Source organism: Macaca nemestrina, chromosome 5, assembly GCF_043159975.1.
Source record: "Macaca nemestrina isolate mMacNem1 chromosome 5, mMacNem.hap1, whole genome shotgun sequence".
NCBI lineage: Eukaryota > Metazoa > Chordata > Mammalia > Primates > Cercopithecidae > Macaca > Macaca nemestrina.
In genome coordinates, this window is record NC_092129.1 from 133157230 (window position 1) to 133173148 (window position 15919).

The following is a 15919-nucleotide window of genomic DNA, read 5'->3' on the forward strand; positions in this document are numbered from 1 at the left end:
TGGTCCAGATCTACATTGACTCACATAAACAGACCCCTAAAACATATTTAATGGGAAAATAAGTAATATAGCATGATTGCATTTTTATAAAAATACGTGTTTTTATTTTACATTTTTATTCTGATACAATCTGAGGAATATTAAACTTTTCTGCTTCTTTTTGTTCTCTGCAGTTTCTAATGTTTTCACAATTATATGTTACTTGTGCAGTTTTTTATATATATTAAAATATTTAAACCTTTCAAATAAGGAGAAAAAAAAGGAATCTGAGTTTAGTGCATCCTCTCCCTTGGATGATGAGACTGGAAGACTAACAAAACTCTCATTTTCCTATTGTTCTATTCATTGGAGTCACTCATTCAATCTTTAAACAGCTCTTTATTAACTGCCTGCTATGAGTAAGCCACTTTGCTAAGAAGATTCCCACATTCCTAGGTCATTTGTCATTCATACAACACCTTTATGCACTTCAATGGCCTTTTATCACATTCTTTCATTATCAAAATTACAAACAATCCTTTACTAATTTCAGTTTAAAGCAATGACTTCTAATATGACATATAGAGATATACTTAAATATCTTCAATGAGGTATCTCTACAATATTTGTGGAAATTAGCTTTTCTGAACTTATTGATAGATTTTTCTAATTTTGTCATAACTATTTCATTAAAATGGAGTGAGGATAGATAGTAGCTCATGTGGTTTTATTTATTACTCTATCCTCAATGCCTAGAAAAGAAACTGACAGAGAGTGGATACTCAATATTTATTAAATAAATCAGATCAGGGATCAATTTTTTGAGAGTGCTAAACCCTTTCTAAGGAAAGTCTTATTTCCAAAGTTTACATTAAAAGATGATTCTCTTCTTTTAGGTGTATCTCAGAATTTCTAACACTGCTCAAGAGTTTCAAAGAAAAGAAGAATATGAAAGAAAAATTGTAACAAATGCTTAATTTGCTGGTGTGTAATGTTACACTCTGGCCTGAAGATGGCAGTCATCCACACCTTCAGTGGGTGAGACTTTCTTTGGTTGAGGTCCAGGAAAGACACTGATTCTTTTTTGTTTGCTTCCTTAGGTCTGTGGCCATGCAGGCAGCTGCACTGTGTTCCTCTATCGGAACAGCAGTTGTTGGAGGTCTGATTACAGGTCAGCATAAAAAGTGAACACTTCCCTGTATCTTATGCTCTCAGATTATTTACAATAGATAATTAGTGAGCAAGACAATTGCTAAATTCAAAAATGTTCTAATCTTCTGGCAGTAAAGTAATTATGCCAGCTAAAGGGGATGATTTTATAATAGGATATTAACTACTATGCAAATAGATTTTCCTCTTCAGCATCACGACATGACTCATTTTCCCTCTACCATCACAGGTTTAATTCTAAAGTTGCCTTTTTGGGGACAGCCATCTGACCAGGACTGCTATGATGATTCTGTTTATTGGAAGGTACTGTACAGTATTCTAAACAAGAATGTGAATGATGGCTTCATTAGTGAAAGCTTTACTCACTTCAAGCCTAGATATCTGTGTGGCATATGTGTGATGAAATTGAATTAGCCTGGCATGGTAGCTCACACATGTAATCTCAGCGCTTTGGGTGGCCAAAGCTGGAGGATTGTTTGATGCCAGGAGTTCAGGACCAGCCTGGGCAACTCTCTACAAAAATAATAAATAGTAAATTTTAAAATTTTCTTTCCATGGGATGTCAAGTGTAAAAGAAAAATCAATAAATAAAAAGGAACTGAATGAACTACCTATATAGAGAGAGAAATTGAGATGATGTGCCCAGCCAGATAAAATCAGAAGTTACGGTATTTTCTAAAGCAGAGGTTAGATAAAGAAAAGAAAGAATTTAGTTAGCAAATGTTGTTTCACTCCTCTGAGAGCCATAAAAAAGCTATTCATAAAAATAATATGAATTATCAGAAATAGTGTGAGATTTTATACCATATATGGTCCACAGGTTTATTTGGTTAAAAAAAAAAGAAATTTAACATAATTATAAACTATGCCATAGGTAAAAGTAGTCAAAAGCAAGTGAAATACATAAGGTTGAAGAATTTGAGTGAGTACACATCAAAAGTGAGTACACATCAAAATGAATAACAAAATATCAGCCTCTTTCTATCCTCCAGTTTCTCTTTTACTCTATTGATACTTTTCCCCAAATTATTTCCTGCAAAGCTTGAGAAGGATAGATGTTTGGGTGTTCTCAGCAAAATTTCAGGGAGAATTAGTTTGCAAAAGCAGGAATGTAGTCAGGGTGGATGAGATAAATATTTTATTCTTTTATTTTTCTTCAACTCAAACAATTTTTATTCCCAGTTTTTTCCAAGCTTGAATAATAATTACCAAAAATATTTTTATTTCAATACTAACTTCTGACAAGCACAGTGAAATAAACTATTAAGTGCCCCCAAACTTGTTTTTTTAAAGGTACCTATATTGAGAGAACCTGACCATCACTTCCATGGACATGGTGACCACAGCCAGCTGGAACCTGAAGTCTAAACACCATTCCTGCTCTCCAGCTTCCTTTCCCATTATCAAGAATCAAGTCAAAAAAAAAAAAAGGCAGTAACCAAAGAGAGTATGGACCAGAGTGAATAGGTCTTAAGTCTCAAATGGCCAGTGTAAAGAGGTCCTTATGTCTGATGCTGTCTCTTGCTCTTCAATGACTAATTGAGGGGATGTGACTCATAAAACAGATAATCGAATAGATCTTCTCCAGGATTCCCAAAATGCTTTTGGCAGTGAGTAAATACAGAGTAAACATGTCAGTTTCTTAATGTAGACACTATGTCTTCAATTCCCAAAATTATAAAACTGAAACCCGTGAAGCAAGAATAGATGTGAGAAATCTATGTAAAAAACAAATTAAAGAAATGCATGTGTGTAAAGTAGTAATATGATGATTTTAGGTAGTGCTTTTTATTTTAAAAATGGTCTAGTTAGTAATGTTGTATCCTTGCCTGAATATTATTCTGAATTCCTTTTGCATGTTTACTATTTGCAATGAGCTCAAATGCTATCTGATCAAAGTCTATTTTGTATAAAATGTCCAATAATTAAATATTGTTATAAAATAAAACATTAGTCTTTGACTCTCCTTTCTTTGGTAGTTGGAATTCATGTCAGTAACAAACACATGTGCGCACACCACACACACACACACACACACACTTCATATTTAGTGCACACTCAATTTAAATATATTATTTATCATGTATTTGCTATTTTTAAAAACTCAAGTTAATGACTCATAGAATGTTGTAAAAAGTTAAGTTTTAGAAAAGATAACTGACATAGTCAAAAGATCATTTTTAAGAAAAATCAAGTAACTTATTTTTTCTAACTGGAAGCTTTTAAGATTTTTCTTTTAGCCTTGGAGTCCTGAAATTTTCCCAAGATATATCTAGGTACCAACAAGGCAATCAGTCCTCCCATAATTAACAGAACGCCAGCTTCTGAATGAACTTAAAAATTATAACTAAGAGTGGATTATTTAATATTTTATTCCTTGAAAAAAAATACATCATGTATATTTTATTCATGTATCTTACTTGACATTGTTGACTTCTTTTAAACACACATCAGAACTTCTTTCAAATAGGTGTTTTGGAGTGTGCTCACTTATAAAGTCCACTGTTCTCTCCCTTCTGATCCTTACAAAGAATCATTTCATTACCAGGGTAATGAGACCTCCTCCCCGCTCTGCTGGTCATAAAGCAAATCTTGGAGGGCCTTGGGTATACTCAGTAACATGTAAGTAAGTCTGTCATTTTTATGTGCTAAGGAACTGGCTCATGATCATCTTCACTCCCTGGCTTGTAAACATTCTATCCTGCCTTTCTACAGGGCAGTTCTTGTCAGTAAAAAAGCCTTATTTTTCCAATTCTGTGTTAGTGGTCTTCTTTTCACAGTAGAATAATATCTTTTTTATCTATCTTGCCTGGAATTTGGTGAAACATTTCAATTATAATACTTGAGTCTTCTGTTCAGATACATTTTGTTCTACTATTTAGTAACTTTGTCCTCTTCAACTGTTAATTTTTTCTTTTTCTGGCGCTCTTGTTATTCATATGGAAAGTCTGCTTGGACTCTTATCCAAGATCTTCCCGATCTTTATTTCATTGGTTCTATTCATCCATTTCATCAATTTATTTTTGTTTGTTTCATTGTTTGCAAATCATGGTCCGTTTTTGTAGGTCCAGCAAATCTGTGTGTGTGTGTGTGTGTGTGTGCACGCGCGCATGCATGTATATATGCCATGCTTGAATTTCCTTACTTTTATAATTTTGTTTATTGGAGAGGGGTGCTACTTTTGTTCAAGTTCAAAATCTGTCTGCAAAACTTACATAACATTATACTTTATCTGTTCACACACACACAAAAAAGAACATTTAGGATGTTAACTAATACTCTATTTATGATAATAGAAATCTCAAGCTGTACTTAACATGATCAATTTCAGGAAGTTTTTTTTTTTTTTTTCTTATCTAAATCTGAAAGATTGACTCATGATTACTAACTGCAATTTCAGACCCTTTGGTGAAAGCTACAATCTTCAAGCTTCCCCAACCCTTTTTTCCATAGTCTGTAATCTGTTTCTTGCACAAGACAAGAACACTCTGCTATTGTGAATAGTAGAGTGTTCTTGTCTTGTGCAAGAAACAGACTTGGAATCAACCCAAATGTCCATCAGTGACAGATTGGATTAAGAAAATGTGGCACATATACACCATGGAATACTATGCAGCCATCAAAAAGGATGAGTTTGTGTCCTTTGTAGGGACATGGATGCAGCTGGAAACCATCATTCTTAGCAATCTATCACAAGAACAGAAAACCAAACACCGCATGTTCTCACTCATAGGTGGGAACTGAACAATGAGATCACTTGGACTCAGGAAGGGGAACATCACACACAGGGGCCTGTCATGGGGAGGGGGGAGGGGGGAGGGATTGCATTGGGAGTTATACCTGATGTAAATGACAAGTTGATGGGTGCAGCACACCAACATGGCACAAGTATACATATGTAACAAACCTGCACGTTATGCACATGTACCCTACAACTTAAAGTATAATAATAATAAATAAATTAAAAAAAAAAAAAAAAGAACACTCTGCTGAACAGGGGTGTAGGGGGACTTCTCTAGTAGCTGTGTTTTGTTAGGAGCCACTTACTTTGTGTGTTTTCTTGATTCTCTTCACTTTGAGTGCTGGAACCATTAGGTGGATTGTCCGTTTTCTTTTTGTCTATTCACTGAGGGTTAAATTCCAGCTGCTGAGTTACCTTGGGTGACAAAAATCTTAAAAATGAAGGAAGGAACAGTAATCTCTGGCTGAATGGATTAAAGTTTTGCCAGATGCCAAAACAGAACTCCCCTGGATTGGCACCTAAAGGAAATCTCTTTTTCTTTAGTTTTTTCAGCTGCCAAAGCTTCCTGTTATCTTAGAATCAGGGCCAAAAGAAGCTCAATGTATCTGCCAAGCCCTCCTGCCACCTATGGGGGACCAGAAAGACCACTGTCATTTCAGGAACACTCAATTGAGAAGCTATATCACCATCCATTGGGAATTCACAAGTCTCTGCAAACCAGCAGAACATTACCCCATGACTCTCTACAACTGCCTCCAGACTTTCCTCCAACACAGAGGAGGGAAGTTCTCTGTAGGTTTTGTCATTGGTGTATTCCCAGAATCTAAAGGTTTCACATCCTTCAGGCCAGGTTAATGCTTAGCTCAGGAGAGGTCCTATAGTTTAATTGTGGACAAGGTAAGAGGGACACATTGAAGCTCCCATCTCCCCAATTAAATAAGGTTTAAAGATGTCACTCCATGTATTTTACAACTTGATAATGTTCCATGTTCCATTTAAAATCTGCTCTTTTAAGACTTTATTCAGACTTTATTCAGAAAAACTTTTTAAATGACATAAAAAAAGCATACAGCTAAGCAGAGACTGGATTAAGGACCAATTCTACTAAAAGTAAAACTGATACTCTTTTCTCTGGAGACCACCCTGCTCATGAAATGAAAGATTGGAAGTCTGCTCAATCAATTTCTTCTTCTGTTTTTGAAGATAGAAGTTATTTGTGTAAGAGTGTGAGTGCTAACGTGGAGTAGGTCGGCGGGGGAGATTAGCAAATGGGAGGAGTTAACAAACCCATGAACTATCGGATCTCTCCACTCTTCCCTTTACTTCCTGAGCCACCTTCCTCTATCCCCGTCCAACTCCAGACCTAAGTTCCCTTCTATTTTAGGAGTATAAAATCGAGTCTTTTCTAACTAATAATTTGGGGTTTTATCTTGGCCTTATTTTGATGGGTGTTCATTGAAAATCTCTCAGAATAGTATCTATTCCAGCTTCATCTAACTGAAATGACAGCAGTTATAGTGCACCCTGGTTTTGTTAACCAGACAGACACTTCCAAGAATTAATTTGATAGAAAGTATAATTCCATCAGGCTGGGCGCAGTGGCTCACACCTGTAATCCCAGCACTTTGGGAGACTGAGGCGGGCAGATCACCTGAGGTCAGCAGTTCGAGATCAGCCTGGCCATGGTAATATCTCCCCTACTAAAAATACAAAAATTAGCCAGGCATGGTGGCATGCACCTGTAATCCCAGCTACTCAGGAGGCTGAGGCAGGAGAATCACTTGAATCCAGGAGGCAGAGATTGCAGTGAGCCAAGATCATGCCATAGCACCCCAGCCTGGGCAACAGAGCAAGACACCATCTGCAAAAAATATATATATATAAAATACATAATTATATATATATAATTATATATATTCTATATAAATATATATTATATATAAATATATAATAATATACAATATATGATATAATGTATGATATATTATATGTTATATGATATAATGTATGATATATTATATATCATATATATCATATATTATATATAAAAATATATTATATTATATATTATATAATATATATAAATTATATGAGACCTTCTTTTGAACAAAGTCCTTCTCCCTTCTTTTGGCCTTGAATTTAATCCTTTCTTAGTGTTTTACTATTTAAGTATCTTTAGACAAAATACTTTCTCTCTGAGCCTCTTTATTCAGTTATAAGAAGAGATAATACCTACTCTGCAGAGGTATATTGAGGACGGGGTGGGACACACAATTCAGGCTGTAACAACCACGGGATCCTGATACCCCATTCAAGTTTTACCAAACATTTTAATGATGTCCATTATACCAAAAGGATCTAGTTCAAGGTCCCATTTTATACCTAGTTGCTTACCTCTTTAGTCCTTCAATCTGGAACAGTTCCTTGGTGTTTCTCTGACTTTCATGACCTTGACACTTTTGAAGATCGTAGGCTAGTTATTTCATAGAATGTCCTCAATCTGGGTTTTTCTGATGTTTCCCCATGATTAGATTTAGGTTATACAACTTTAAGAGCAATATCACAAAAGCGAGCCTATATACTTAATTGCATCCTACCAGGTGGAATTCTTTTTGAACTTGTTCCATTATTAATGATTATTCACTTCCATCATGATGAAGAGCATGTTTCTCCGCTATAAAGCTTCTTGTTTTGTTTTATAGTTCATTTTATTTTCTGTGAAAGCAATATGAAATGTCCCACATCCCTATGTCAATGTCCCGTTCCTCCTTAATCTTTCAATGCATTCATTTATTAACTTGTATCACAATAGATTCATTACTTTTTAATTTTATTAAATTATTTACAATACATTATAAAAACATTTGTTGTGATGGTGAGATTGTCCCAGATTTGCTAGTGTAAGTCTATTCATGCTGGTTCCTATGTCTCTCTAAGATGTGTTCATCTTATCCTTTTCCTATTGTAGCTCTTTTTCTCAATTCCTAATTTCTTTGTTTTTGTCTCTTTTTGTTTGTTTGTTTGTTTGTTTTTTGTTTGTTTGTTTTTGAGACAAAATTTTGGTCTTGTTTCCCAGGCTAGAATGCAATGGTGCAATCTCGGCTCACTGCAAACTCCACCTCCCAAGTTCAAGAGATTCTCCTGTCTCAGCCTCCCGAGTAGCTGCAATTACAGGAGCCCGCCACCAAGCCTGGTTAATTTCTTGTATTTAGTAGAGACAGGGTTGGTCAGACTGGTCCTGAACTCCTGACCTCAGATGATCCACCCGCCTCAGCCTCCCAAAGTGCTGGGATTACAGACATGAGCCACCGCACCTGGCCTCTGATTTCTTTTAGTTGTATTTAGAGTCTGAGATCTGCAAGTTAGGTGTGCTCATTGCTACTGGGATGTTGCCTTTCTCCAGCCCTCTCAGTTGTAGAGATAGGGAATATAAATGTCTCTGAAGGCATATATTTTCATCTACAATTATTTCTATATCTATATATATTTTTAATATTCAATGAGTTCTGCTATAATGCTCGTTTTGAAAATGAGAATCTGTTTCAGTACAGTTGACATACGAAGGAACAAATTGAGCATAGTATATATTTTGTGTTTGCTTATGCATTATTTTGTTTATAAGAAACACAAGATGAAACCAGAAAACTGCATCCAGCTGAAACAAGCCTGGACATAAAGTATGCACACATGCACAAATCTCTATATTACCTCAGTTCATCTCATGTGCTATGAGCTATACCCAGCTCATCTAATGTCACAGCTTTCTGTCTGATTTCAAGTAAACCTCTTCCGCCATTTCATAAGTTGCAATTCTTCTGTTTCCCACTTCCACAAGCAAACTTCAGGTCCTTTTCAAGGTAAAGTGACATATTTAGTATAATATTTATGTACTTCTTACCCACTTACCATATGTAAACTCTACTATCATTTTTAAGTTTCAATCTTTTGTGTGTGTGTCAGTAAGGAAGTATTTGAGTTTTGTGCTCCATAAGCCTTGTGAGTTTTACTGTGTAATTCTGCGTGGCACAATTTTAAGTAATCAGCATGTCATGTCATAAAATAACTGATTCTATCCAAAACCATAGGTTTGTTGCTGTGCATGGTGGCTCACACCTGTAATCCTAATACTTTGGGAGTCCAAGACAGGAGACTCCCTTCTCCAACAGCAACAAATCAGATTCCTATCATCCTTACTATAATTACTTAATTGATCAAGCTCCTGTATGTAGCCAGTCTTTCATCACTATTGTTGCCCCATTCTCCATGCACATGGCTTCCACACCACTCACAATCAGGCTCCATAACCAGGGTTTCCCCTGTGTGTATGCCACTTCACCCTGCACAAGGCTATGACAACGCACACCAGACCACTCTTCCCTGTGGTCACTCTTCTCACGCCTCCTGGCTCTTATTCTCTCCAGGGAGCAGCCCTCTTACAGGCACACACTCCTCACACTGCTCAGGCTGCAACATGTCGTGATCTCAACCATCACATCCCTTCATCACCAGGTGTGGACACCTACCTTGTTCTACCCAACTCAATGGCTATGTAACTGAATTGTTCATTAAAAGAAAAAATGAGAGAGGAAGAGCGAGAAAGAGAGTTGCCATTTTGGGCAGAGGAATAAAGAGTAGTGAACCATAACCCTGGGAGATTTCTATTTCCTGGACTTGCGTTACAGAAGTAGCTCTGTTTTACTTGGGAAAAGTCTTTTATTCTTATTGAAGGAGTGAGCTGGGGACAAATTCCTAGCCATCCTTCTTCCAAAATTCTAGTGGAATATACACAAAATGGGGCATAAAATGACTAAAAAGTACTGCTCCATAAACTGGTGGTTTAATAATTGTGGATGTTTAATGTGTTGTGCATTAAGGAAATTCATTTTATCCTTGATTTCAACCAGAAAGTGATTTTTTTAGTTCAAAGTGAGTTCTACATGTCCATGATAAAAACATATAGAACATACTTCTTTTACAGATAAAATGCTGCCAAGGAGGGAGGAAGGGTACGCAGGGACCAGAGCACACAAGCAGTGAGCTGTTACGATGCTCCACTATATCCTGGTTATCTGTTTGTTGATTTCACCAGCAAACAGACAGCCAGGATTTAGTTTGTAATAGAGAAAAACAAAACACACATTCATTGATGCACACCTCTCCATTATTCTTTGAATAAGTGAATTACATTATTTAATTAATGAAGGCTAAATTTAAAATCTCAGGGCAAAGTATCCTAAAGCAAAATAGTGTAAGAAGAAACAATTGGGAGACATAGGAGTATCTTTAGGATCTGACCTATAAAGAATCTAGTTCAATCCAAAACTAGTCTCCTAGAAACATTATTGTTTGTTTGTTTGCTTGTTTGTTTGTTTGCTTAAAATCACTAGTTTTTTAGTGAGCTAGGAATGAGAACTTAGGTAGGGCCCAGCGGCTCACACCTGTAATCCCAACACTTTGGGAGGCCTAGGTGGGTGGATCATGAGGTCAGGAGTTTGAGACCAGCCTGCCCAACATGGTGAAACCCTGTCTCTACTAAAAATACAAAAATTAGCCAGGCCTGTAATCCCAGCTACTCAGGAGGCTGAGGCAGGAGAATTGCTCAAACCCAGGGGGCGGAGGTTGCAGTGACCTGAGATTGCGCCATTGCACTCTAGCCTGAGTGACATAGCAAGACTCTATCCACAGCCCACCCACCACCAAAAAAAAAATAAAAATAAAAAATAAATGAGAATTTATATCAGATCGCAAAATGCATTCCTTTTAATGTATTGACCATTCATGCATGTAGTGAATTGTACAATTTTGCACTATGATTTGTAGGTTCAGTCACTCTGTGCGAGACCTTTAGACATCTTCAAAAGTCCAGGGTAATATATTCCTTTCCGATATCATTATATGTTTATACACAATGATATTAAAAAGTCACATGTCGGAAGTGAGCAAAATCAGGCAAAATGATCTTCTCATCATTTTTTTAACCAGCACACAGAAGTTTTTTGTTTTTCTTTTTACTGACATGCATTTTACTCAACTCGTGGAATTAAGCCAAGCTGTCTATCCCGTGGTAAAATACACCACGATGTCTTGTAATACAAGGTTTTCGAATAAATGCATATATGTGGATCTTTGTTCTCTAAATCTTTTTTCTCATTTTAAACAAATTTTTCAATTAACGTGGCAAATATTAAACAGTGGAGATTTGACGATATTTAATTTTACCTGAGCCTGGTGCTCTTAGAAAATGGTGAAGGTTAAAGGGATTCCCTCCGCCACCATACACACACCGTTTTGTGTTCCAGAATGACTTACTGCAAGAAAGCACCCTTACCTATACGACTTAGACAAGACTCACAGATACTCCCTTGTTTACCTATGACAAGGCCAAGCACAGACCCTCCAAATTCCTATACTTTACTGCATAAATGCTTAGCTGAACTACTTGTTTTTACTAATCAATTGAAACAAAAATGCACATTAACCAAGTTGGTTAAGCTTCTCTCCTCCTCATAGGCTGCTGAACTTTGGCTCACCCCCAGCCTAACTAGCTTAGAACCTCTCCTGAGAATATACTGCCCCATAGTGAAATACTCTCTGATCTTGTCTCCAGTCATGCCACTCTTTTAGGCTGCTTCTCCAACCAGTTCTTTCTGGCCTTGTTTATATCTCTCCAAACCCTTAAGACAGTAATAGACCTATGGTCTCAGCATTCTCCATATTTCAAGAGTCCCTCCTACTCTGTCACAATAGTCCGTTTTCCTCCCTGCCAATAATCCTTTGGAATTAAAGCCGCTCCTTACTGTGTTGGATTTGTTTTTTATCTGACAGATTCTACTGAATATTGAGGCTATATAGATTATGGGGTACATTTACATATAAATTAATTCAAGTTAATATTCACACTAAAGAAGAATGTGGCAAGAAAAATAAGGTAAAGTTCAATAGTGAATGTGAAGATCCAGACTTACTCCCACTCATTTGCTTGAAAGACTCTGGGGTGATTTTAGGATGAGTGTGTGTATGTATGTGTGGCGAATATTCATGAACCAAAAGATATTATATATGTGTGTGGATGCCGAGGCCCTTGGCTCCCTAAAAGCCTGCTAAAAAAAAATCAGTGACATGAGACAGATTAATTAATAGGAGAAAAGGCATGCAAATTTTTTGAACATGTATACACTGGAGCCCTCAGAATGAAGACCCAACATTCTAAAAGAATGCGGCCTTTGACACCAAAAAAATCTGAATTTGAATTCAAGTTCGCTCCTTTTATGATGATGCTTGCGGCAGGCTACAGGGGAAATTTCCATTTTTATGCTTAGGTTTAACAAAGTATTGACAGTCATGAAGAAATGATTGGACAGAAAAGGCATGACCTAATGCTTACAGACTAAGTGGGAAAACTCAGTGTGTTCGTCTGTCCTTGCATCACTCTGAAGAAATATCTGAGACTGGGTCATTTATAAATAAAGGAGGTTTAATTGATTTGTGGTTCTGCAGGCTGCACAATCATGGCACCGGCATCTACTCAGCTTCTTGTGAGGCCTGGGGGAGCTTTTACTCATGGCAGAAGGTGATAGGGGAGCAGGCGCAACATATGGTGAGAACAGGAGCAAGAGGGAGAGGGGGGAGGTGCCACACACTTTTAAACAACCAGATCTCACAAGTATCATAAGGACAGCACGGAGCTATTCATGAGGGATCTGCCCCCGTGACACAAACACCTCTCACCAGGCCTCATCTCCAACATTGGGGATTACATTTCAACATGAGACCTGGGGAGCAAACACCCAAACTATATCACCCAGCGAGGCCTGTCTGTCTAGATTTTTCTTGGTTTCGCTGTGTAGCGTTCCTTTCTTCTGAGTATGAGGCAGGACCCTTTCTGAAATGGACGTCTTATGACCTACAGTCAAACAAGGTAGGTCAAATGATTTCATTATGGCCAGTTTTTATACGGAATAATTTTAGGTTTTATGGCTGGCATTCGGGAAAAGACATTCTTGTTTCTATGACATGCCTTGGGGAAGAGAGTTTCTTGTTTCTATAGTGTCAGGGGAGAATGGGACTGAGAGAAAGGAGGCCTGGAGAACATCAGAGAAAAGCTATTGTTTTTGAGGCTGCTGCTGTAGTCTTCATTTTGTTTTCTGAGCCCCGTATTTGTTTTCTGAGCCCCGACATATGGTATGGCTATCTGTGAATCTAGAATTGTTTTTATGTCTTTTCTCATTTTTTCCTTTTTTTCTATTTATTTATTTATTTATTTATTTATTTATTTATTTATTTGAGACAGGATCTCCTTCTGTCACCCAGGCTGAAGTGCAGTGGCGCAAGCATGGCTCACTGCAGCCTCCACCTCCCAGTCTCAAGCCATGCTCCCACCTCAACCTCCCGAGTAGCTAGGACTACAGACACCACCAAGCCTGGCTAATTTGTAAAGTTGCTTTTTTTTGTTGTTTGTTTGTTTGTTTAATCAGGTCTCACCATGTTGTACAGTCTGGTCTCAAACACCTGCGCTTAAGTGATCCTCCTGCCTCAATCTCACAAAGTGCTGGAATTACAGGCATGAGCCATCACACTCGACCTCATATATATATTTTTTAACATTCTTCCTTTCTTTCCCATCTCCACAAAAAAAAAAATAAATAAAAAATTGGCCAGATGTGGTGGTGTGCGCTTGTAGTCCCAGCTACTCAGGAGGCTGAGGCAGGAGGATCACTTGAGCCCAGCAGGTTGAGGTTGCAGTGGGCCATGATTGCCTGGACAATAGAGCAAGACCCTGTCTCAAAAACAAAAAAACAAACAAACAGCCCAGTTCATTTCTGGTTTTATGCAAGCTTCATTAAATAGGCAAAATTGATTAAGTACTGGCCATTCGTGATCAACTTAACCTTCAGCCCCTCTCCTTCCATAGGGGTTGTGAGGTGGAGTTGAAAGTTCCAACCCTTTAGTCATAGCCTTGGTCTTTCCTGTGACCATACCTCACTCTGAAGCTACCCGGGACTGCCAGCCACCAGTCAACTTATTAACATACAAAAGGACACTGATTACTTTGGAAATTCCAAGGAATTTAGGAGTTGTATACCAGGAGATGGGGATGAAGACCAAATAAATATTTCACAAAATCACATCTGCCTATGCAGGAGATAATGTGAGACTCTGGGTTAAATAATATATACAGGAGTCCAATTTACTGACAAGGTCACCAATTTGGGGAATAATGGGCATATTTTTCTGTATTTACAGATTACTATGTAACCCAGATTCCAATTATATGTAACCCCCAATAAATATTTTGAGAAAGTTTGGTATTCTGGTGTCCAATAGATACTGAAGTTACTTCTTAAGTGAAACAATTATAGAATCACGGCTGATAGTCTTGGCTGTAGTGAGAAAGACTTTAATAATAATAATAGCACATTTTATAAAGAACCAAATATTGTGTGGAGGTTCATGTCTGTATTCTCAGCACTTTGGGACGCTGAGGTGGGCAGATCACTTGAGGTCAGAAGTTCAAGACCAGCCTGACCAACACGGTGAAACCCCACCTCTACTAAAACCCCACCTCTACTAAAAACACTAAAATTAGCCAGGCATGGTGGCGAGCACCTATAATCCTAGCTACTTGGGAAGCTGAGACAGGAGAATCACTTGAACCTGGGAGGCAGAGGTTTCAGTGAGCTGAGATGGCACCACTGCACTCCAGCCTGGGCGACGGAATGAGACTCTGATTTTAAAAAAGAGAGAGAGAGAGAGAAAGAGAGAGAGAGAACCAACTATTTACCTAATAATTTCTATCTACAAATCTACCTAAGTGGATCAAATTTTGGCGATCAAATTGCCCAGCTTTTAAGTTGGAACTGTGGTCATCTAATGCCCTATAATTACAGAAAACATGCCCATTCATTAACAAATATGGACAACTGGCCAAGAAATCAGGGGTATATACAAACATGTATTTACATATGTATTGATAAATTCCCTAGATGAGTAATACTACATATTGAGTCATACAGTTTAAGTAGCTTACCACAAGCAACATAATAAAAGGGGCAAAATTGAATTAAAATTCAGATCTTTTTGGTGCCAAAGGCCACATTGTTTTAGTTATGATGCTGAATCAGGCCCTTCCTAGGTGTAATATTTTGGGATTAAGGGGAAAACATTTTGGATCATACTTCAAGAATCCAGGCAGTAGGTTATGTTTGTAACATCTAAGGTTGTAAAAGCAGTTGTGATTGATATACGTCTATAATCAAGCCCTGCATATATTAATACAAATCAAAATTGTATAATTAGTATTAAGGCAGAGTTTTAAAATATGAAAAGAAACTACAAACAGAATTTTGAGATCACTTTCACATACCTTTTTACAAGGAAAAAAGTATGAAAAGGGCCAATTAGAATAATAAACCATCTTCTTTCTCATCAACTTCAGCCCAAAAAATTTTGGCTTAGTGGTTGGTGCCCAAACAGGTTTGTGACTTCCATAATTCTCTACCTGCCTGTGCCTTAATTTTCAATAACCTCTTATGAGCTGAATTGCATTCCCCAAAATTCATACATTGACGTCTTAACACCCAGTACTCAGAATGTTCTTGTATTTGTATTTGGATACAGAGTCTTTAAAAGGTAATTAAGGTTATATGTGGTCATATGTCTGGGTCCTAACCTAATATGACTGATATCCCTATAAGAAGAGACAACTAGGATACAAGCACACACAGAGAAATGATCCGTTTGATGACATGGAAAAGGGGACCATGGATAAGCCAAGAAGAGAGGTCTTCGGAAGAATCCAGCAATGTGGACATTTCAATCTTGAACTTCTCGCCTGCAGACTTAAGATAAAACAAATTTCTGTTGTTTAAGCCAATCAGTTTGTGGTACTTTGTTTCGACAGACTCAGTAAACTAATGTGTATGCTGTCTGGCTTAAAGAATTCTCCAGGCACTCCCAACTGCCTCCTGTTTCCAATCTTGCGTGTTACCAGGTTTATGTATATTTAGCCTGTTGCTTCTTGCTTTAATT

The 15919-nt window shown here is 37.4% G+C and overlaps 1 protein-coding gene across 2 annotated transcripts in view; it reads left to right on the forward strand.

Moving 5' to 3' along the window:
* LOC105490894 (Rh associated glycoprotein) overlaps positions 1-3098 on the forward strand; it is a 30127-nt gene extending 27029 nt beyond the window's left edge. Inside the window, exons 8-10 of one of the 2 annotated variants that reach the window (XM_011756870.3) lie at positions 1080-1150; positions 1379-1452; positions 2443-3098. In XM_011756870.3, coding sequence (XP_011755172.2) covers positions 1080-1150; positions 1379-1452; positions 2443-2517 — 220 coding nt within the window. In that variant the 3' untranslated portion in view covers positions 2518-3098. The other variant, XM_011756869.3, reaches the window with a different exon arrangement.
* Positions 3099-15919: the final 12821 nt, after the last annotated feature.